General features: G+C 36.2%; 1 protein-coding gene across 6 annotated transcripts in view; it reads right to left on the minus strand.

The window, feature by feature from the left end:
• The window catches only part of Nbea (neurobeachin), a 657,568-nt gene that overhangs the window by 346,856 nt on the left and 285,581 nt on the right, over nt 1-25,131 (minus strand). For all 6 annotated transcript variants that reach the window (XM_051157177.1, XM_051157179.1, XM_051157174.1 and 3 more), the window contains 7 exons: nt 24,132-24,349; nt 21,829-21,982; nt 14,745-14,925; nt 13,368-13,498; nt 9,565-9,672; nt 4,209-4,377; nt 2,348-2,443 (listed from right to left, as the gene is read on the minus strand). In XM_051157177.1, coding sequence (XP_051013134.1) covers nt 2,348-2,443; nt 4,209-4,377; nt 9,565-9,672; nt 13,368-13,498; nt 14,745-14,925; nt 21,829-21,982; nt 24,132-24,349 — 1,057 coding nt within the window. The remainder of the gene's footprint in view (nt 1-2,347; nt 2,444-4,208; nt 4,378-9,564; nt 9,673-13,367; nt 13,499-14,744; nt 14,926-21,828; nt 21,983-24,131; nt 24,350-25,131) is intronic.

Genomic DNA, 25,131 nt, shown 5'->3' on the forward strand with positions numbered 1-25,131 from the left:
TTCCCATAACTGGGCTTCCTCACCTGGCCTCAGTGGAATAGGACATGCTTAGTCCCAGTGTGACTTGATGTGCTTTGGTAGGGTTATATGGGGATAAAGGGGGCTCCCTTTTTTGAGGAGAAGGGGAGGAGAGGAATGGGAGAGAAGGTGGAAGTTTGGGGCCAAGTGGAGAGGGGGGAGGGTGCTGTGGTGAAGATGTAAAATGAATAAATTTAATAAAATGTAAAAAGAAAAATTTGATTTAATCATTCCAAATCAGATACAAATTCTAAAACATCACAGTTTACATCATATCATAAGAAATCAACTGAGCAAGGCAGTCAGTACTAACCTCTGGAAGGATATATTCTAATAAACCATAAGCAAAAGACAGGGATGAAGCAGACACTGACGTTAAGAAGAGGAGGGCAGTGGGGCACGGACTGCTGCAATTACATCTGGGTCTTCCGTTTATTATATCACAGCCAAAGAAAATCATTGAAGCAAAGAACAATTCCATAAAAGAAATGCAAATATGGTTATTTATAAAAAGATTTATGTAGTCATTGTTTAATGAGTGTGTGCTACTGAGCAAAATGTATGATGCAACACATGCATGTAGGTACTTGAAGATCAGAAAAAAGTATCAGACCTGTAGAACTGGAGTTACAGGCAGTTGTGACCTGCTTGGTAGGGGTGGTAGGGACCAAACCTAGGTCTTGAGAACACAACTCAGGCCCTCTGAAGGAACAGGACATGCTCGTACTTTCTGACATTTTCTCCAACTCCACTAACCTAAAGTTTTCATGCAAACACTGGAAATATAAATATTTAAAGCTTATACAACATTTTAAACCTATTAATATATCTAATCTTAGTTAAACTAACAATGACACAACTCCTTAGAATATCATGTATTAACATGTTTTGTTTAATTCAAAATGAAGTGTAATAGAAGTATGTTGCTGGAATGACAACACCTATACTAAACTTATATCCAAAATGAAACAAATACATCCTCGGTACAAGAGGCATAGTCATAAAATAGACATTAATTTCTTTGATATGTCTCAAAATCTAAAAATAACTACAAATAAAGTATCTTGATGGTTAAAAATAAATTGATTATATTCATCCTCTAGAAGTTAAATGTCTATTTTGTGCCTTTTATTAATGTTTTAATTTGTATCAAAAAAACAAACCTCACTCAATGTTTATGTTACTAATTTATACAAAGAACTTTTCATTCCACCGTCATGTTCAAAAGCCCCACCCCAAATATAAGAACTCATCCAGGTGTAATAAAAAATACTTTGCTAGCATTAGTTGTTGTAAAGTTGCCCCAAGACATCAATAGTTATGGAATATATCAAACTATGGACACCTGGGGCACAGTGTCCCCCTCAACACTCCAATCATCAGCAGAAATCACTGCCTCCTCAATCCAGGCCCCACTTCCCCATTTTCTTGTTGGAGTTTAGCTATCAGGGGCTTGCTCATAATTCATGTGTCCCCGAGTTCCTCTTTGGCACCCTGGATCATCACTCTTCTATATGAATGAGACTAATGGCGTAATCTACGACAGGATGGAAACTCTTCATGTTCAGCATGCCTTGAGTTGTGCAAGGTATGCACAGAGGAAATCTTGGAACCACCCGAGGGAGAGCTCTCTGCCTGGTAAAACGTTTGTGCTGCAGCCACAAGCCTTCTATTAATAGGAACCAGAGACATTTCGGTTGCTGTATTTTTCATCTCTAAAGAGTCCAGTGATTTTTCTTTATATCAGATCATTACATCACATCTCCTCGCTGTGTTCACTTTTTTCCATCACTTGAAACACTTCTTGAATATACTTTAATGGCTATTGTAAATCTGTTCCTTTTCAGTCATTTTTCTGCTTATGCTCATGCTTTCCAAGTATGTTAAGGAATAGAATTCGGTTCTTAACATTTAATTTTATATTTTTTCATGAAAGACTTATTTTTGCATTCCTTCAAAGAGTATTATGACTATGTTCTGACTAGATGTCAAATAACCCACAGAACTCATAAGTCAGTTTGTCCAGTTATGTTCAGTCTTTTTCTCCTAGTTGATCTACATTATGCTGCATTTCAGACTAATTTACTTGCACTACTGTAGTATGACTGTTGAGAGCGAGTGTATACCGCTATAGTGACTGTTAGCACAGTACATTAACACCTTCAACTCAAACATATTAACACAAGAAATATAATGGGATGAAAGAACAAAAGATGTTCCTGGTTTTCAGCAGCCATGTTATAGAAACCCAACATACCCTCTTTACAAATATTTACAACTCAACTCACGAAACAATACCAAATGAGTCTTGAGATATTGTCAACATTACCTTTGTAAAACGAGTGAGTAAAACTCTGCTCCGGCATTAGCTTGGCAAGGAGTCCATGGTTCAAACTTGGATGAGGGATAGATGGTATAACCACAACTGTGGAGAGAATCATGGGGCCAAATATAAGAAGCAACATGACGACAGTCTGATATAACCTCACCAAAGACGCATCACACTTCTGTATTATTGCAAGAGGCAAAAATTATGGAGCCACATTTAAGGAGGAAAGTGAGTCTGAATATAGCTCACACCAAAGCCTCATGACATCTCTATTACTGCAACAAGCAGCTAGTACTAAGGAACACATCTCGGAGGAAGGGAAGGGGCTCTAGGAGAAATGAAATAGGCAATATACTCAGCAAGCAGAGTAGTTCTTTTAGCAACATACATGGAAAAATACAGAAAATTAGACCTAGAAGGTTCACTATAATAGTGCTCATTTTATAAATACATGAGACATACATGCTTTAAAAGGACATCAACCTGAATGTCAAGCTGGTGTTTAACTGGCAGAATAAAATTAAAATAATAGCGTTAAAAATGAAATAGTATGACCTGCAATTAGAAAATCCCATGGCTAAAATGTGACCTTCTGTCTCACAGCAGCAGTAAAAAGAAAATGAGGTGTGCTACACTTAACAAGATGCAGTGGTTTGACCACAAGTCTCCATCCACTTTTAAAGCCTTTATAAAGCATCTGTTTACTTAGTAAAAAATTCCACCTATGAATTAATTCCACTAGTACAAGAAATAGCCATTGAATTATCAAGGTTATAGTAGAAACAACAGGAAAATAAGTTTGATATAAATACTTGATAGGAAATGCAAATGATCAGTTGTCATAAAACATAGTTTTCAAGCATAGTAGTAGAAAAGACCAATTGTCAGAACTAGTCTAGGAATGAACTGTGTGAGGGGCATTCTGAATGCTTGTGAGACCACTCCAAGAAAACAAGTCTCATGACCTCATTTTCTTCAAAACACAGAATTTTTCTTGGAATGTGTTTTTGTGCTCCTCCCAGTCATAGTGCATAGGAATGAGTTTACTTCTGATTACTCATTTTTGTGCTGCTGATATTCAATTAAATGTTTAAACTATCCTTTAAATGCCTCTATGGAAACCATTTTTTTTTTTTTACTATGAGTAGCTTGCTCTTGTGATTGTATATAGCTTGAACTCATGAGAACATTAACTTATATGACCTTTCCTTAACCCTTTGAATATAAATTGTCTGAAGCTATGAATAAAGTTGTCTATTGCTTGAAAAATTAGTCCGCCTCATTTATTGGCTCCATTCTCCTAGGCCCCACTGTCTCTACAGCTCCTGCAACATGAGTGCATTGCAAATGAGGCCAATACAACCCAATTTGGCTCACTGTTGTCTCTGATGTTACTTCTCCATAACGCTTAGTTAAAACTACTTTGTATATACTTTTACCAACTTATATAAAATTTAAAATGTTTGTTTGCATGTTATATGATATTATATTTAGATGTTGAGTTAAGTGTTCACTTAGGAGCAAGAGGAGGAGGGGAGAGAGCAAAGAAGGGACAGAGGTTATTTTTAAGTTAGGCAGTGCATATTAAATAATAGCATAACCAAATGATTTCCATTCATTTGTATTCATGGGAAACAATAGCCCCAAAGCTTCACTGACACATGAAAGTGATAGAAAATATACAGTCATATTTAGTACATTCATGTGGAGCTACAGTGTGCTCAATCAGTATCTCTACCAATTCTGTAAATGTCTGAAGTATCTATGAGTAAGTACAGTTCAAACATGAATGCAACAGTGTTAGCAGGAAAGAGATAAATACTGGAGAAATGGCAGATAAAGGAAACCAAATACTAGATACCTGTACTTGTTGGTGAATTTATTTCTTGTCTGATGTTTCTACCTGGTTGGCTTCCAGTTCTCGCAGTCTCTCTCTGGGGTTCTAATATGTCCCGATATTTAGACACCATCAGAACAGAGATGAAGTAAACAACAGCCAGAGCTAAAAACTGTGCCTGCTTGCTATCATCCTGTGTAAAATGAGAAGGCAGTTTGACACACGGAATTTTTAAGATATAAATTCACAAAAGTATAAGAAAATAATTTGATTTATTAGACATTAAACTTTGATTTAAAAGTTGCAGAGACAAGAGCTAGGAGATAGCCTAATAGTTAAAAACACTTGCTGCTCTTACAGAGGACTGAAGTTCAGGTCCTAGCACCAACTTTAGGTGGTTCACAACGATCTGAAACACTTGCCTCTAGATGACCTGACATTCTCTTCAGGCCTCTTTGTTCACCAAATATACACATTAACACAATAAGTAAAAACAAAATAAACCTTTGGAGCAATCTCAGATGGTTAAGGGGATAAAGCCACCTGCATTTGATCCTAGGCACCCACATGGTAGAGGAAGGCTCCATAACATTGTCATCTGACCTTTACCCATGCATTGTGGCAAATGAGAATGTGTAAGGGTATTGTGTGCAAAGCACACACACTGACACACACAATAAATAAGTAAATGAGTAAGTAGGAAAGTAAGTAAGTAAATAAATAAATAAATGTAAGTCCAAAGAAAATTAAGAGCTTCTAACTCTAAAGTGTTATTTACTAAGTACTATGTTAAATATATACACAAAATAACTAAAATGTTTCAAGTAAGCTATAAGCTGAAATAATTTTAAAAGGTAAGGATAAAATTTTGTTCAAGTGTTACAATATATATATATCACCCTTTTATTATTTTATCTGGCTTCCTTATAAAACACATAGATGAAAAAGATTAATGTTGTGAGTTTTTTAATGAGTCAGAATTTAAACATTATAAACAATAAGTAAGATTAATAGAAACAACTGTACAGCCAGAAGACACACTACTACCTGAGCAAGAGGCTATATGGACTTGAGGATGGCAGAGGTTTATAAACAACGGCAATCATAAAATACAAATTCCATACAATGCTGCTGTAAAACAGAAGGTTATGTGGTAATGTATGTAATGGATAATTAAAGTTCTGACGGCATTAACAGGTAAGAAAAGATGTAACAGTCCAGCTTTCTCTGAGAGGGAAAATGAATTCTCGAACACTGCATATATGTGAGGCACTTGTTCCTCAGCCTCAGTGACGAAATGGTACTCTGCCAGGGAGCAGCACAGCACCATGAAGGCTAGACAACAAGAATTCTCAGCACGCTCTTGTTAGACCACTTCTAAAGAAGGTGGACTTCTGATCAACTAATAAGACTCGTGTTTCCAAACCAAAACTATACTAAGCAGCAATGAGCCAGCAAGACAAAAAGATAAAAAAAAAAAAAGCTCATTTGATTCTAACTACTTCAATAATGAGTACTCTATACCATTTAAGCAAATTCCTAATATAATTCAGAATTTATGTATATTTGTCAGAAAGAAAACAAATGATAAATATTTGCTGGTGATTTGCTATGCTCAAACAGCGTAAGTATACCAACAGAGGAAATGATAAAAAATGATCAAATTTACTGTTAAGTATCATAAATTAAGTATTCCACACACTGTGAGTGACAAAAAGTTTTACAGAGATTCAATTCCTTATAAAGATTTTTAAGGTGCATATGCCTATTATTTCCATACAGATAGACTAATACTGACAGAAGGGACAAAAACACTTTAACAGTTACTACAAAGGAAATAACGTACAATCAGACTAACAAAAGATTCCATCCAAGAATGAATTCACACATGGCCCAAGCTGTAATAGGGCCTGTTTCCTGTAACACTTCTGCTTATGTCACAGAAAACTAGGCTCTAGGCTACTAGAGAACACTCAATAGAACACCCATGCAGAAGAAATGAATACAAGCTATGGTATAAATTGCCGCTATGAACTATAGTGGAAGCCAAGTTAAAATGTTTCCTAACTAGCACGAAAAGAGTGGCACTCAGAGGAAGGACAGCAGGTTACTAAGAAGAGACTTGATACCCTATGAGCATATACAGGGGGAGGATGTCCCCCTCAGGAACATTCATAGGGGAGGGTAATAATGGGAAAATGGGGCGGGGGGGAGAATGGGAGGATACAAGGGATGGGATAAACATTGAGATGTAACAAGAATAAATTAATAAAAAAATAAATTAAAAAAAAAAGAATGAAAAAAAAACTACAGTGGTCATTTAAAATACACTTGATCCTCTAAAATAAAGAAATCCCTGAAGCTGAGTAACTTAACCTGTAATGAATTTGTTTCTCCTGCTTATAAATAAAAATGGATGTTTCTGGTTTTCAAAAAAAAAAAAAAAAAAAAAAGAGTTGCCCTCTGAATTTCGAGCCAACTGCACTGTTTCTTTTCAGTTCTGTCTTTGGAAATAAAGTGCCATATATACCTGAATAGTCACTAAATTTTATATAAAGACATGAACTCTGTTTTTCCTGTCTGTGTGAATATAGGTCTCTCTTCTATTCCAATTTGAATAAGTAGTTAACTGGTTAATGCTGAAACTCCTTAAGATTTTAATGCACATACTGTGATAATGCAAATCAGTGTAAGTACTCTGATTTGATCTTAGAAGGATTAAAATTCACTAAGTTATATGTCATTTCAGATACAGGTGGCTTAATAAAATTCAGTCTCTGGTGGCAACAGAAAAACAAAATGAATTTCATTTCAAAATGATTTCAATCTGCTGGAGAATCTTGTAAACAAAGATTTTCTTCTATAAACATTTTTAGACTTCTAAAAGAAAATACTTAGTGTGTGAGTATGAGTGTGCATGTAGGCGTCCAAGGACATGCCTGTGGGGACTGGACTGAATTTAGGCCATTAGGCCTATGAGCAAGCACCTCTACCCATTGCTGAGTCATCCAGCTGATCAGAATGTTTTTAAGAAATGTTATCTTCTTACCATATAGCATTTTCTCCCACTACACAGGTAATATACATTTTCTTTCACTTCCAAAAAAGCTTCAGAAGTCCTTAAAAATCACAATAATCCCAATCTCTAAATTTAAGTGTGTATGCACACATATAGTCTATAATACTAAAAATGTTGTGGCCTGAGAAACAAAAACAACTGAAAAAATGTCAGGGAGGAAGCACACAAGCTCACTCCCTAAAACTGCTGTCAAATATTCAATTATTTGTCCACTAAAGCCCCCAGTACACACACACACACACACACACACACACACACACACACACGGGGGCAGGAAGCAATGTGCATCTGTACATTTCCTAAAACCTAATCTGAAATATACTTCAGAAATTAAATAAATGAAATGTGACTGTTGTTTTATAAAAAATTTTAAAAAGTAGAATTCTTAGAATTAATAAATATACCCAACTAATGTACTAAAAATTGTAAAACACTTTAAAGCCCCAGATTATTCTATGTGAGCGATGCATTTGGAATCTACAAGCATGGTGACAGAAAGGTAACACTCAACTTGAGTGGTGAGCACCAGGTACATGTGCTGCAAAACTTCAAGTACAGTTGCTTGAGACCTTGGTATTTGAAAGGGTTTTCCCCCTAACATGTTAGTGAGGAACTATACAAAGGCTTGTCGAATTTATCCTTAAATAACAATGACTACATAAAAAAGCCCAATTCCAAGTGTCCTGTAACATTTAATAAATTTTCTATCACATTTCTGTAACATGAGGCATCATACCATTTGGTTCACACTTGATATGACCACACTGTAAACAACAAAGCTCCACTTAACTGACTGTTATATGTGCACTTCAAACATACACTTCTTCAAATATTCCTTAAATCATTAGCTATAATTAAAACAATAGGATCTCATCTGGCTGGTTGTTGATGCCTATATTAACAACTACTATTATTGCTTAATCTGCTGTGAAACACTGTAATTCTGCATAACTCATAAAAAGTCAATCTTAGTTCTAATTGCTTTGAGTAAGCAGTTAGGGACTAAAGAGTTCCCTCCTTAAACTAGCTTTTTTTTTGAATGTTATTAAACTACCATTCTAATTCAGATTCCTGTAGATACCATAATTAGTGAAAGTAGGGACCAGTGTGATGGTTTAATGGGTAATGGCTTTTACTGCTCAAGCCTTTCACTGAGTCCAATCTCTGGAACCATCATAGAGGTGGGAGGTGAGAATGGGCTCCATGAAGTTGTCCTCTGACCTCCACACGTGCTCTGTGGCATGAACAAGTCCCCTCACGTGCACCATGAGCACGTATCTACACAATAATACCTAGTATTTTTTTTAATGAAATAAAAATGCTTTCTCATAACCAAAGGTAACTTCCATCGTATCTTATGAAGTAACTTCATATGCCTAATAAAGGAAACAAAATATTCATTATGTGGAAATGGAGTAAAGAATATAAAAGGCAGGACCAGGTAACTTAAGATAAAGTCTAATTAGTGCTTCAAGACTATCTCTAATCCTGGAATGCAAAATAAGTTTCAAATTTTCTTTTTATTGTGTGAGCACCAGTGTATGAAATGTGTGTGTCTACTTACCTGCAAGAGTGTATGTGGAGGCCAGAGGTTGACGCTGAGAGTTTCTATCACTCTCTACTTATTTAAAAAAATTTAAATTTATTCATTTTACATCCCAACTGTAGCCCCTCCCTCATCTTCTCCCTCCCTCTTACCTCCTGCCCCCCTCCCCGGTCCTCAGAAAAGAGGAGCCCTCTTCACCTACCATCTGACTCCAGTCTATTAAGTTTCATCTGGGCTGCCTGCATCCTCTGTCTCTGTGGCCTGGGAAGGCCGCCCCACCAGGGGGAAGTGATCAACAACTGGGCGCCAGAGTCCATGTTAGAGACAGCCTGTACTCCATCTATTAAGAGAGAGCTTCTCACTGAGACTGAGGAACTTCGTCTACACCACCAGCTTTGGAATTACAGACACGCCATACCATGCCTGGCTTCTAGGTAGGTGCTGGGGATCTGAATGCAGTTTCTCATGCTTCTGCAGCAGGCCCTTCACCCGGCGAGCCCTTTCCTCTGCCCGGTATATGTACATATCATTTTCCAAAAGTAAGCTATCAATAACACTTTGGGGAAAACTAAGGCTCAACCATTTCACCATCAGGTATGCAACATATCCAATACCAGGGCATTTGGTAATGACAGAAAATCTTTACAAATTTTACACTGTTGTAAGTTGGTTTATTGTTGTTGTTGCTGCTGCTGTGTGATTTTTTTGTTTGTTTGTTTTTCTTTTCAAGGAAGCCAAGCAGATTTATAACTTACCACATCTCGAAAGACAACAGCACGAAGGCGATTGATATCAACGTCCTGAAGAAGTCTATCGGGATCCTTGATAGGAGAAAGGTTACCTGGAACATTTTCTAAGGGAGTCTTGAAAAATAAAAGAAAATTATTAAGAAATATCATATTCTATAAAATTATTTATAAGTATCACATATTGCCTTAGGCTGAGCTTGCTACACTATTTCCTGCCTCCTCGCTGAACTAGAAATCATTGACAAAACTCTTGACAGGGCCTGTTCTCTGCTCTCCTCTGCTTGCCATACTTTCTCTTTCAATGATCTTATTTGCTATCAACATAGGTGCTTCCACGGCTTCATTAAAGCAGGTAAGGCCATATAAGAAAAACAATGACCTTTCCTTTCAGAAGAACAGAGAACAAGTCCTTGTTATCTACCTTAACATTTGTTACTAAAATTCCCAGTTAATAAATGCATGTAATTCTCTTTATCATCATGAATGTGAGATTAAAATATTGGTATTTAACATTACATAATTGCACATGTAGTTACATTATGATTCATTTTAAAAGGTAAGCTCCAAAACTAGCTTAATCATCGCTCACTATAGTTAGGCGACATTAAAAAATACAGCATTGAAATGATTTTCTATCGTTGAAGAAACAAAAAATCTAAGAATTTTAGATAATATACCCATAACGTAAATAAGCAAGGGAACCAAGTTACTTTGGTTCACTCCAGTGCTTTTTAAATTACTCACTGTGTACTAAGAATGCTTTGGATTAAATTTGACAATGTGTGCATATAAAATGTAAGCGCAAAATTTACATGTATCAGATATATGCTTGTCGTCCAATTCCTACTTTTCTATAGGTGCCATTGTGGTGTTTCACTCCTAAAGGGCTGTGAAGCTCCTGTGGGACACGGTATAGTAAAAAGATCAGTATCCGAAGGATGACAGTTACATGGTTCACCTCACCCTAGGAACCAATATGTACTTTAATACATAATTTTTGCAAATGGCTTCCATTAAAATCAAGTTTACCCACCCTATGTAAAATTGAACCTGCAACAAAGTTCAACTAGATTATCTAAAATATAGGCTTATGTTATTAGCATAGGATAATTATGAAAAGTTGCATGTAATTTATATAATGGATAAATCTAGAGCACATATAGTAAAACTAGAAATATAAATATATATATATATATATATTTCTACATTTTACATTTTACAAAGATTCCCCTAACCTCATTTGACTATGTGAGGATAAGTTTAAATTAATGCTCCTTGGGAGCAGAAGGGCAGGCCCTGCCCTAAGGACACAGGAGTGGGTGAGCTGGTCCTGCCAAGATGACACTGGAGTGGGAGAGCAGGCCCTGACCTGAGTACAAGGGAGGGGTGAGCTGGCCCTGCCCTGAGGATATGGGAGCAGGAGAGCAGCCCCTGCCACGATGACACAGAAGCAGAGGAGCAGGTCCTGCCCTTAGAACACAGGAGCAGGAGAGCTGGCCCTGCCACGATGACATGGAGGCGAGAGAACGGGCCCTGGCCTGAGGACAAGAGAGCAGGCACTGATCCAGGGCTCTGAGTGGACCTCACCCCAACATCTACTCCATGATGGACCTGCTGGAACACATGAAGGGGCCTGACATGGAGATTCAAAGATTAATAATCTCCTTGACACATGGCAACAACAGGATATCTGACAGCAGTCTCAGTGAGGATCCGGTAATGACAGCGTAGGCCTCAAACCAGACCCATGACTCATAGCAATGAACATCAGAAAGGAAACAAAGGTGGACAAAAGGCTATACTGCACCATACATTACAGTCTGTAACAAGATTTTTTTGTTTGCCTGTTTCATTTTATTGGGGGGAGGAAAGGGATTTTGGCGAATGACATGTAAATCATAGACATTTAATAGAAGTAAAAATTTTTTTAAGTAGTATGAAAATTGTATCCATTAAGTATTCAGTAAATGTCTTATCAGCCACACTCAGTGTCAATGGTGAGAACAAAGGGCGAGAAAAAGACAAATAAGTCTGTGCTTTCAGTGTAAAATGTATAATAAATCATAAACATTTTAAAAATTAATTAATTAATGCTCCTGTGTTTACACAGTATGAAAACGGGGCTCCAGAAGGCACACCACTCATATAAGTATGTCCAAATTCCTACCAGAAAGCCCTTCTGCTGGATTAAAAATCAATTGTGGCTTACTGCCTAAAGTGCCTCTTTTGAAAGGCATCAACAAAATATCCATTGCTCATTCTTATTCTCCATACTGAGTGTGCTTTGTTAACAAGTCAAAAGTTTTCCTAATATTCCAATATCACACTTACCCACTTTTCACTGCCAAACTTCTTGCTACAGAAACACTAACTAACCTAAATGACCCCAGTTTCTGTACCGTTGGGTATGCTGTCTATATAGTGCAGGAAGAACCACATTTGATTTGAGGATTCAGAAAGATTTCTTGTTACCTACTGATGTTTATTTGGTAAGAAAAGTGCAGGCACAGTCAAGACCTAAGCCTCTCCCAAGCAGTGGCTTCATCACACATCTCTTAAGTAGTAAGATACGGGGAAAGCATAAGCAGCTCCCAAGTGTTCACTTCATGCCAGGAACCACTATGTACTTCATATGTTATTTTTGCATTCTTATCAAGCAAACAGCATATGAGTTAAGGTTCCCATTCACTTGAGAATGCTGGATATATGAGACATGAAAGACAAAGAAACTTGTTTTAGGATGCTTTACACTATGTGGCAGAATCCAGAATGTGCCTCAGAAACATTTCTTCAAAGCTTACTGTCCTGCAGGCACTCTGGAGGCACAGAGATGCACAGTGTGTGCTCGCTACCCTCTAGTAACTAGCCTTTCAATATGCCTATGCAGTGACTAGGAGCCAGACTGCTGACACATCAATACGTAACCTCCCCAGCATTGCACATCACTGTGGAGTCTTGTCAGCAAGTAAGAAAATATGCTGGTCATATTATCTCAGGAATGTTTCCCTGACATCAGTGCAGACAAAGACCTGGAGGTGACAGGAGTTCCACAAGACCAACAGAGCCAACAAGCCAGGGCCCAGAGGGGCTTGCTGAGACTGAAGCAGCAACCAAGGACCCTGCATGGATTGGACTTATGCTGCCTTCACAAATGTAGCTCATGGGCAGCTCAGGCTTCATGTGGGTCATGTAGTAAGGAGAGCAGAGCTATCTTTGACATGGGCTCTCTTGTCAGCTTTTTGATCACTTCCCCCTGGAAGGACTGCTTTACCAGCCCACAGGAGAAGAGTATATGCTCAGTCCTGATGAGATTTGATGAGCTGGGGCGGATGGGGCGGAGGGCTCCAGTTATCTGAGAAATAGGAGAGGGGAAAAGGAAGGGAGGGTGGGACTGGGAGGAAAAAAGAGATGTGGCTATAATCAGGATGTAAAGTGAATAAATAAAAAGTGGATGTTGTAGAGTTGAGACACACAAATAGAGTATTTTGTTCATTTACAAAAAAAAAGAAAAAAAGAAAAAACTTTGTTCATAGGCTGACCTCTGAAAATAGATGTAACCATTTAAAGCAGAAATACAAGAACTCTCCAGTCCTATGTGCAAATGTAATTCTTTAAAACACTCTCAGTTTGCTAGTTTCATCTTCATTAATACACAGGTGAAAATCTTAAGTGGTTTGCTGACCTTGTAGATATAACGGAGAAACAGAGAGGCCAGCACCAGGCCTCAAACATAAGCCATTGTATGACCATGAGACATTGTTCTCACAAGTAAAAAAGGACTGCACGTCACAGAGGAAATGGCTCATTACCTTGGATGCTGCTGTTGTGCTTGCACTTTGTGGAGCTTCCTGAGGTTTACTGCTTCCATGGGAAGATTTGTTTCCCCTGTCTCTCTGCCTCTGTCGACATTCTAAACAGTTTCTCACAGCTACACAACAAACTGAAAAAAATCAGAAAGACATTAACATAAACTGTTGACATGGCTATATAGGAAAATGTTTTAAATGTATTTCTTTTTCTGTATGCTTCCTTTTCTGCCATCAGTTATTACCTTTGAAATTAATTAGATAAATTTCCAATTATGAAATACAACAATGAAAAAACAGTACATATAGAATATATATTAAATAAAATACTGATGCACTCCCAGTCAGAAGAAACAGATCACCAGGGCCTTTCAGACTCCCAAAGTAAGTTTTCCTAATTCTATAACCCTCCATGAATCACTATTACAAATGTTGTGCATCAACGAAAATTTTAGCAACTTAAAATGCCTATGGGAGAGGAAGATGGTTCATTGGGTAAGAGCATTTACTGTACTGGCATGGGGACCTAGGGTCAAATCCCTTGCACCATATAAAAAGCTATGTATGGTCACTTATAATTGTAATATGAGAGGACACCCCAGCTCCCCAGTGAGAGACTCTTTCTCAAAGGAAAAAAGTAGAGAATGATAAAGGAGGATACTGGAAATCATCATCTGACGTCCATACTTGCATGCACTGGCAGGCATACCCACACTTATATACAAACACACATATATACACATAAGCCACTCAGATACACACTCATACATACACACACACACATAAGTCATATCAGTCTTTACAATGCTTAATAATAAGGCTCTGCTCTCGCTTCATGTATTTTGGTGACTCTACAGAGCACTCCTTCCCACTCAGGCATCATGTACTCTAAGGCTTGTAATAGCCATCTTCACAGCAGGGGAGTCTACACTCCTGTCACCAGAATTAAACCACAGACTTTGGGCCACCATTTCTCTCCCTTCCTCCTTGCCCCGCTGTGGTAACACTGAGCCATTAGACTCAGGCTGCTTCTGTTCTAGATAAGGGCTCAGCTGTGCACTGTATCTTTATTGTTGCCTGCCAAGGACACACACAAGGTTAACAAAGGGATCTGCATTAAAATCATTTCAATGGTAAGTACCAGCCTTACTGATTTTTAAATAATTCTAAATATGTTGGACTGTATTTGAAGGAATAAATAATCCCGTGTGATCCCCAATGTCAAGATGCAAGGTTTTAAAACTGAGTAATCCTGGGGATTACAAGACAGTTACGTTACTAAGCTATAGAATCACCAACCTGAGTCAATGCTTTCTGTACCTCAGGGCTGCACAAGCCATCTTAATTACACAGTATGCACCACTGCCTTAGTGTACTTACCTAGCCTTAGGCACTGTCTCATTAGCCCTCCAGAAGACATATTTTTTTCAGCTTCGATCTCACTAAAGTTTAGAGAGCTGGCAAACACAAGGACATCAACCATAGCCATGAGTCGGCTGAGAAACGTCACTGCTGTCTCTGCTGACATGCCTTGTGTCACTTCAATGTTTTCCAATTCAGTCTTTAAAAAAGGAGAGTTAATCTTGTTTAAAATTGGGAAATAAAGCATATAACATATACTACAGGAGAACAGACATTTAGAAAATGTAGGTAAGAATATAAAAAATAAATTGATACTATCTATCACAAGACCTTGCCAAATTTCATATCCCTACCCACTATTCTTAACTAAAATGCTGACTTTAAAATTAGTATTAGTTTAAAATACAGTATCAGTTAAATAAAAGATTTCACATAATGTCACAAAGATACTTAGAGACAACCACACATAACTTCTTATTCTAGTTTCAGTATAAAAGGGGCACAAAATTGGTTTTCTCTCCTAAAATTTTCATTCGTATTTACATATAATGTGTATCTCTTTTCTACAAATCTAATAAATTATGGGAATGATACACAGCAATTTTCTTTATTAACAAATGAGACAACTGTCAAAACTAGAATGCATACTAATGAGTTGTCTGTTTTAAAATAATAAGATGAAACAGTAAAGGTTTCATAAAAACCTAAAGTCAAAATGGTCAGAAAGATTACTCCTTCAGCTACGTGACTGATAATCTCTGAATCCCTAGCTGGAGGATGAGGAAGCAGGAAGCAGCATAGTTAAAGTTAGACTTTTGCTAAGATATTCCCTGTGATAAAATGGCATTTCCTGCTTCCAGAGGGAATATTACAATGTATTGTTTCTTATAATGTGTGACTCCATAAGTCACAAGCAATGGCAACATTTATTCATTTACAGCCTGTACTAACACTATAATCTTTTTGCTCATTTTATAACTAGAATTAATTTTCCTAATGCCAGAAAGAATAAAGAAAAGAGATGCTGTGAAAATAAAACTGTTGTTCAGTGTTTCCAAAAATGGGCCCACTATGCATACTGACTGATCTTATCTTTAACCAACTGGCACAGTCAAGCACGTGGAATTGATTCCTGTTCTCACTGACTTTCATGCTGTCCTTGGACATACAGGTTGCTTATGTATCTGTGCTCTGTTCCTGACACAGCATTAAATTTAAACAGCTGTCACCACAGCTTAACAGTTATAAGAAAAAATAGTCATTGTTAATCTATTTTCAATTGTTCAAGGATAAATCACTGGCCATTGCTTAGAACAGTCAAACATTCTTAACTTTTCAATAAATTAGAATTTACTGTATCTGTAGACCTGGTCTTAAATTCTTCCTCATTTCAAACTGTTGCAATAATGAGAGTCGTACCTTACTATATTAGTTATTGCTTTCTTTTGCAGTTGGAATCTACAAATCCAACCAGTGAAATATGCTCTAATTTTAAAGTAGTGCATTAGAAACAAATATTAAATACAGAATTATTACATTGTCCATATAATTTGGCAAACTTGTTGTAATAAAATATCAAAAGTAAAAGGTATTCTTAACATGAAAAATAACCTACAAAATAATTCTTATTCCGTCCTATTAATTTAAAAACCTGATGTTATACAAGCATCCTATGATAAAGCTTACATCATAGAATTCACACTATCTTAATATCTATCTCATCCAATTCCTGTAATTAGAATTCAAATCTGATTGCATTTAGACTCTTATTAACATTTTTCATTGTATTATGACATTCATTGCTGTGAATAATTCAACTAATTCATCAATATATTGGGAAAATAATCCTCTTAATGAATTTTTAAAATATACAAAGATATACCTGATTAAAAGATGATATGAAAACTCAAAATATAACCAAGTGAAAAATTGTCTACATAAAAATAAAATTTAAAAATAAAAACCTAAAAATTACTGCAAAAGTAATACTAACCTTAGAACCCTGGACATGCATTAGACAAAACAGACAACAGACCAAAAAAAGTACAAGAAAAAGGAAATTATTAAAATTAAATGAAAATACATGTAAAATTGAAACACAAAATAATATTTTAAAAATTATATTTGATTATTTTATTGAAACAAATTTGTCAGAATAGATATTCATTTCATAAAGTACATGATTATGATTAAGATTAAATATGAAATACATTTAAGTTTATTTTTGTTTAAATAACTGCCCGCAAATATACACATGTAAGTATAGCAAATACAGGAGAAAGAACACCAAGTCTATGTTATAAAACAGTCTCTTTCCCTAGTGGATGACTAATGAGACACTTTAAAGAGTGAACATAGAATGGCCCTGTTTAAACCCTAACTCAGTACTGACTTGAACAGAAACAACTCAGGAAAATCAATTCTTACTTATATCAACTCTCTAGTCATTTTCTATGAGGAAGAAATATAATTTGTTTCCTCAAATATTCAGCACCCTTCCGATACAAAAGTAAAATATTTATGTCATCACAACTTAAAACTCACCTTCTGTATCAGAAAATAACCTGCTGATAGGACTATATAAGACCTAAAATATGGGTTTAGACAACTGCATACTGTCTAAGAGTCTGTTAAGGATCTTGTCCATATAATAAAAACATAGATTTTTTTCACACTAATTACAAAATTCCAATTCCTTGAGGTTTTACAACAAATGAAACTGAATGTAAATTTGAAAATAGCTATTTTCATGGTATATTCATTGGGAAAATATATAAAAGAGTCCTAGGGTTATCAATAAGATCATTGTTATGAGATAAACAACATCAAAACCAAAAGTCTCATATTTTCCAACCCTACACCCTGACAATAAATGAGTACAAATAAGATCCTCATCGTGCTTAGCACAACATAAAAATTGCTTTCCTTCTTTATGATGATGCCATTTTTTCCTTGACCAGAGGAAAAAAAAAATGAAACCACATTTGTCATTGGGTTCTGGATGGGTGACCAAAATGGTATCTTAAGATCTTGAGTGAGCACAACAAAACATGAAGAAATGTGCGACTCCCACTGTTCTTTGTTCTTTGCTTCTTTTCAATGTTTTCCTCCAATGCTCTGCCCTCATTCATAACTACCCCAAACAGTGTGGTAGGAAAAAAGTAAATAAATAATTCAACTGACTAGTCCTGGAAAACTTAACTAAAAAACTCAACAAAAATAATATCCCATTCACAAAGCAACCTCTGATTAAACTAGACAGTGAGTGATCCAAATTTATTTCTTCTTTTCATTCACAGATTGATAAGAGTTATCGCCATGTAGCCCTAGTGGTCTGGGACTCACTATTTAGATCAGGGTGGCCTCAAACTCACAAAGAACTCTAAGGACACCTGCTTTCACTTCCCCAGTGCTGGAACTGAGGGCATGTACCACCATGCCGGGCCAAATGTTTAAATTTTATCCAAAATATATTGCTTAAAACTACTGACTTATATTTATTTAAATCAATTTTGTGACTTATTTACTATAACATACAGTTTTAAATAATACAGGTATCCAGAGTCACAACACAAAAGTGCTTTTTAGATTGCTTACTACACAGTATGTGCAATGTACATCTTTTGTTTTCTTGAAGTCTTCCTTACAGGTAAGATTAATCTAAGTAACTCAAAACTTCCTTCCAGAACAATGACACTACAAGAGCAATTCAGAAATATTATTCCTGCTACGCACAGACTTCTGTGTTCATTTATGGTTTAAAAGAGGAAACAGACCATTTCAAATGGCCAGCCCTCTAGAAATAGCAAACAAAAATATTCTGTTATTTGATTATCTGGCTATAAAAATGGATTATCTGTAATAACTAAATTATCTCAAACATCCTAAATTTCTGAGTTTTATAAATCAAAGGCTTAAAATAAACTGGGATGACATCAGACAAATATGTAAAGAAGGGAGCTAGCAAAAGAACCCAGAAAGAAAGCTCTGAGAGCCTCCCTTACTGGTACACATCACCTCATTACCAAACTCAATTTTTTCACATACTTCCTGTGGGATTATTTTCCTTTAACCAAAGAACCAAGGTTGAGACCATTCTCAGCAAACAGAACAGCCCAGACGGAAACAAACTCAGGTCTATCTCAAACCGAGGTTCACTCCATTTCCACATAGTCCAGCCTCCATAGTAAGTCACATCTGCACCTCAGCAAAACAAGTCTGTGTTTGAACAGCCACCAATCAACAGAGTGCAGACCTTACCTTGAGAAACAACAAAGGCTTACTTCTGGATTAACTTTAGGTTGTTATTTTTACATTAGGCACTACAAAAAATACTTCACATCCTATTTTTCTTCTTACTATAGTACATTTAAAATGTCTAATGACAAAAATGGTATAAAAAAGGTATGTATCCTCTAAGAGATAACTATGTTTGCTAATATTGTTGTATTTAATAGCCAAGGAATCAATTTCAAGTTCTCATTTCATAAAAAGAATGGATTTACCTAACTTTTGACTGTTCTCTAGTAATAAGGTTTTTAGGCACATCCTAGTGCCACTCTTATTTTATGTACAACATATACAATGCAGTGTCTCATTATACACTGCATTTTACCATACAGCTCTTATGATGAGCCCAGTCCACTGCCATTCTCCCAACAGTGCAGCTGAGTGGCTGAGACAATCAGCAGATAATCTCCACACAGAGATTGCCAGCTACTATGGTCAAAGCCAACACTACTCCCTGGCACTAAAATAAATAAATAAATAAATAAATAAATAAATAGAAGTCTCCAAAGATATGAAAATCTGAAAAAAATATGCATCATTAAAACGCTAAGATACTCAAGTGTCCTAGCAGTACGAAGGGTATCTGCTCCATTCACCTGAGTTGACAGCACACCCTTTTGGTAACTCAGAGCCTCCCCAGTGTCTCCTCCCTCTCACCTGCTCCACAATTTCTGTTTGTTTGTTTGCTTTGTTTTTAGAGACAGGGTTTCTCTGTGTAGCCTTGGCTGCCTTAGACTCACTTTGTAGACCAGGCTGGCCTCAAACTCACAGTGATCTGCCCGCCTCTGCCTCCCAAGTGTTGGGATTAAAGGCATGTACCACCATGGCCGGCTCTGCTCCACAATTTTGAAGTTTTATACTTGGAAGCTTCCAGCTGAAAAGCTCTATTTTCGGTGCAAGTTTTAGTCTTTATTCAGACTCCTCCCTCCTTTTTTTCACTACTCTAAAACATTGGCAAGAACACTGAAATAACCCAGTAATACTAAGCAATATTTAATAACCTTCACATTTTCCCCTTATACATGAGGCATGAAAACAAAGCTACATGTTTCATTTTAAAGAAATTGTAGCAACAATAAATAAGATTAAGTGTGTTGTATAATCAAGTATAGGTAAAATCAGTTAATGGACCAATTAACATAAATACAAAAACAAAAACAACAAAAAAATCTGCAATAAAATTAACTTCCAACTCTGCTAAGAAAGATCTAAATAATAGGCAATTTAAAATCCCCAGCTATAGTGGTCATAACTCTCTATGTAAATATTTTTGGGAGTCAAACTTTAAAATGCCAGTATTCTCACTATGCACTGATTAATTTAAAAATGAGATAAAGTGAGTGTTAAAGTACTATATATAATAGGTCTATAGATCATTGCACTTATTTAGTACTTTATTAATAGAAATATCTGACACCAAAATTTGGAAGATATTTAGTAATGTGGATATTTCAAACCTCTCCAAATTTTAATAGCTTTTTACTAAGCTACTTTACAGAGTGATCATTTTTATTCTGGATAAAAGTGTAAGAGGTCAATATTTATATTAAAATAAATATAGACTCTTGAAATTTCCTGAAAACAAACGACAATTTATATGATATTACACAAAAGATTTGATATATCAAAAAAGAAGCACCCTCCCTGTCTGAATATAGAACACAGTTTACCAGAATTTAGTATACATCACTAAAAGAAAGTTGAGACCAGAAAGTAGGGGTACCAGCCCTCTTCAAGTATCATCAACTCCTTGTGATGTTATTAACAGGCTAATGCCTTAGTTTGGTTTCTAAGTAGTTCCAAAAGATGCCAGTGTTGATTTGTCCTTTTGAAGTTACCAAACAAGCCTGCTTGCCTGTAACTCACTGGATGAATTCATCAGGAACACAGGGAAAGGGCTTGGGGAAAGTGCATGAGTGACAGTCTGTTGCAGCTAATATTTTAAATTTCAATGCTGTTCCAATGAATGGAATGAGAAGAAGAACCATGAAGGAAACTCATGTTACTGATGCAACAAAGCCTGGAACCAATGCAGGAGCACTGCTTCACTAATAGATGTGTCACTAAAACACAAGAGGGTGGCAAAGGTATGCTCTGGGCCTTACAAACAAGGTTCTTACAAGAAGAAAATAGGCTCAATGGCAAGTGGAAATCTGTATTCTTCCCCATATAATCAAGTTCTACCTAAACGGAGTCATTTTTACATAAGTAAAAAATATTTTGTAAAAATTTGTGACTCTAGAGAATCAAACTCAAGACCTACAAATGTTAGACAGGAGCACTGCTACTCAACTACAGACACACCATTACTGAACTAAATATAAGATAAAATTTACATAAAACTTAACATTCATCTGTTTCATTTTTAAAAGACACCCAAGATCAATACTAAATGCTTTCCAAATTGATAGTATTAGTATTTTTCAATGTTTTATAGAGAATGAGAAATAGATTTTTAAGGGCAAATTGGTAGATAAAGTCAGACTATGTTACAAATGGATTTTAACAGCTTACTACTATGCAAGATTTAAAGATGTATGCAACATCAAAACTAAAAAAAAAAAAAAAAACCCAAATATTTATAGTTATGTTCGTCCAGATTTCACCAAAATACTTGAGAAATACTGTAATCAATATACACAGGAAGATCCAAAAGCGGGTAAGTAAAAGAGACTAGAATATAAATCTAATTTATGGCTTCAAACTACCTGCAGGAGAAACTGTTAAAATCTGCCTGTTTATCTGAAAGAACTGGAAGGCTGAACTCATGTCATTACAAAATATAACCACTAGGTGGAGATAAAGAACTTACAGTTGGTGATGTTGCTGCTGAGAGCAAAGGTAAAATTCCTCCACAGGCAATGATGATGTTGTCTACCATTTGGGAAATGAGGTGTATTGTGTTATGTACAAAAATAATGTTTTCATTGCTGTTGACAAAATCCATTACAGACTTTGTAGAATGGCTGAAACAGAAAAACATGATTATTTCCTTTGTGTAACTGCAAAAAGTTTAGATATTTTATCCAAAATAAAAACAAAACAACCACAAAATATAGAAATACTAAAAATTTTTAATTGGCATTGTCAGAACAAAACAACTCAAAATTCAAACATATTACAAAAAATAATTGTTTCTGCAAGGTGTGTGTGTGTGTGTGTGTGTGTGTGTGTGTGTGTGTCCATGTGTATTAAACAAATACAATATTCTTGTTGTTTCTTGGGTTTTATAGAATGGACGTCACTACTCCAAGGTTGGCCTAGAATTCACCTCCATTTCACATCTCTGATTATTAGCTAGTTTCTAAGACATCTGTGTAGTTCTGAATTTAACTAAAACTAATTTGGTTGCATCCTGTGGAGAGGAAGTTCCAACTGTGGTTCTGAGCACACCTTCCACCACCAGGAGGAAATGTGTGATGTGAAACATCACAGAAGGGAACTGGCAGATGTCCAAGAATTATTGCAAATGAAAAGGAAGACCACAGGGTAGGTCAGCAGCAGAATTTTCCATACAAACTATGCAATGAAAGTGCCAAAAAATTTAACTGCCTTACTGTGGTTAGACGCTTTCCTCTATCCTAAAAATAATCTTTTAAAAAATTGTATACACTTATGTTTAGAAACCCTCATGAGCATCAATAAAAGCAAGCAATGATACACAGTTCATTGTTGGGAGGAAAATTGGGCAAATCACCTTTTCATCCCACAAAGTGACATTCACACCGGCAGTCATGCCTTTCATGCGATTTATTTTCCAAAGTCATCTCAAGGTACACAGCATGCAGCATTGCAATGAGTCTACGCCTAGCTTACAAACACAGTGATCAAATCAAACACAACAACTCTCTTGCCAGACATACTGGCAACTTCCACAATGGCCATGTCATCTTCCCCACAAGAGCACTCCAGGTTTTGTTCCATGCACTGGTTGGCCTTACTAGTTACTGGGTTATTAATCAATCCTGGGCCACACAGCCTAGTCATTATAAACACATTCGTTTTGGAGGGTTATAATTGAATGTACAACCTAATAGACCATATAGGAGAAATTTCTTGACGGGTTTCATTCAAGGAAAAAAATATTGACAAAAGGAAAGAAGAAAAAAATAGAGCAAGGAGAAGAAAAATAGTGAGGGGTGGAGGGAGAAAGGAAGGAGAATCTGCCTTTTAATAGACAACCTCAAGTGGCACCTTTAATCCTAAACGAAAACAAGGAGACGTGTGGAAGACAGCTTCAGTCTGAGGATGTGACAGAATGGATTAAATCTCTGAAAATACAGTATTTTGTTGCTGGCAGTCATCAAGTTCCAAAATTTACACACTTGTACATGTGAATGACACATCTCCTGATTGAGAAATGTGTTGTGAATCTGCTATTAGAAAACTGTATTAAATTTTTTTAAGCAACCATTTAATTCAGATAGATGTAAACCAACATCCACTAATTGCTGATACTTATAGGTTCTAGTGACGATATGTTATAGGCTACTTTAACATTTTATTAGGGTAGTAAATGTTATATTTTTACTAAACAATAATATAGCGCATAGTACTCATTTTAAAAAGAGAAGATGAAATTACAGAAGTATAAACCAAAACTTATTATGTAGAGCAAGCAATCCCAAATTTTGAAATTCTGCTTTAACTCTCTTAAGCTAAATTGTTTACACAGCTAGAGATTTGTACACCAGATGTCATAAAAAGTATACTTGATATAAATATTTGTCTATTAAACCTTAAATATTTAATTTTAAAAGCAAACTTAGTTTGTATATTTATTTGATAAAATAAATCATTTAGCTAGTTGAAATAGTAAATAAAAATATTCATTTTTCTCAACCTACAGAGTTGGCTCAGTGGTAAAGAACATTTTTTGTTCTTTCCAAGGACCTGGGTTCAATTCCCAACATCCACATGGCAGCTCATAACCATTTGTAACTCCGATTTCAGGAGACCAAGTGCCCTCCTCTGACTTCAGCAGGCCCCAGGCCATGAACACAGTGTATAGACATACACACAAAGCAAAACGCACATACACGTACAACAAATTTTTAAAAATATATTCATTTTCTTAACTGAAGATCATCACATGTAGGGAAGAAACCACTGTACCTTCTCCACACGTGCACATCTGTCTCTAAGGCAAACAGCAAGTCAGTGAGAAGGCGCTGGTGCATTGGAGACCACTTAAACTCAGGGATCCGGAACATGGTAGTCCGGGGGCCAGGGCTGAACTGGCGCCGCTGTTCCTCAGTCATTGGCATTCCTCGAAATCCTAAATCCACTCGGAGATCTCGGTCTTGTTGGGTGATAGAGCGGCCCTGAACAGCCTAAACGAAGAGAAAGTAAACTTTGGTGGAGCACAAAAGAAATGTGAGATTAAAAAATGCAGTGTGAATACTGGAGCGAATAGGAGGTTTAGATCCGACTTTCAGTAGGAGAGAGCCTTTCAAACGCCTTAACAGAAACTCTTCCCATCTAAAGTCTGACGGCGGGACTTCTGTTTTGACACTGTAGAATCTAGGCAAGGTCATCAAAAGACAGCACTAAAGCTCATACTAAAATCCAGATCCTTTTTTCCTACTCCCAGGATCCGTGCTAGTAAAAAATGTCCTTTGTGAAAGAAAGTATGCTTGCAATGGGGACAGTGGACGCATGTCATCATTTAATTATAACTAAAAACACATGGTGAGAAGAAGTATCGCTGTTGGGGATTCAAATTAATTTCAAAGTGCATTTCATTCACAATACTTCAGTAAAAAAATAAGCATGCATGATGCTTAAAAAAGGACAGAAAATGTCTGCATACTCTCAATAAAAATGGGCAAACATAGTGATTATTGGGCCCAGTGAGTAATGCTGTTCTCCTGCATTTGAAATCTGTACCTTTTTCAATATTCCCTTTCTCTGCCAACTACCACTGAAGTATAACTGCCACCAAAATGGAAACTGGTAGTTAACAAAAAAAAAAAAAATTAAATAAATAAACACACCTTTCCCACATATAGAATATATAATCCAGACAAAATAGTGAGGCATGGCTTACTCTTTTCAGTACTGGAAATGAAATGGAAACATAAACTTACCTTCAATGAGATGAAAAAGCAAGGAG

The sequence above is a fragment of the Acomys russatus genome, chromosome 15 (assembly GCF_903995435.1).
Source record: "Acomys russatus chromosome 15, mAcoRus1.1, whole genome shotgun sequence".
NCBI classification, from domain to species: Eukaryota; Metazoa; Chordata; class Mammalia; order Rodentia; family Muridae; genus Acomys; species Acomys russatus.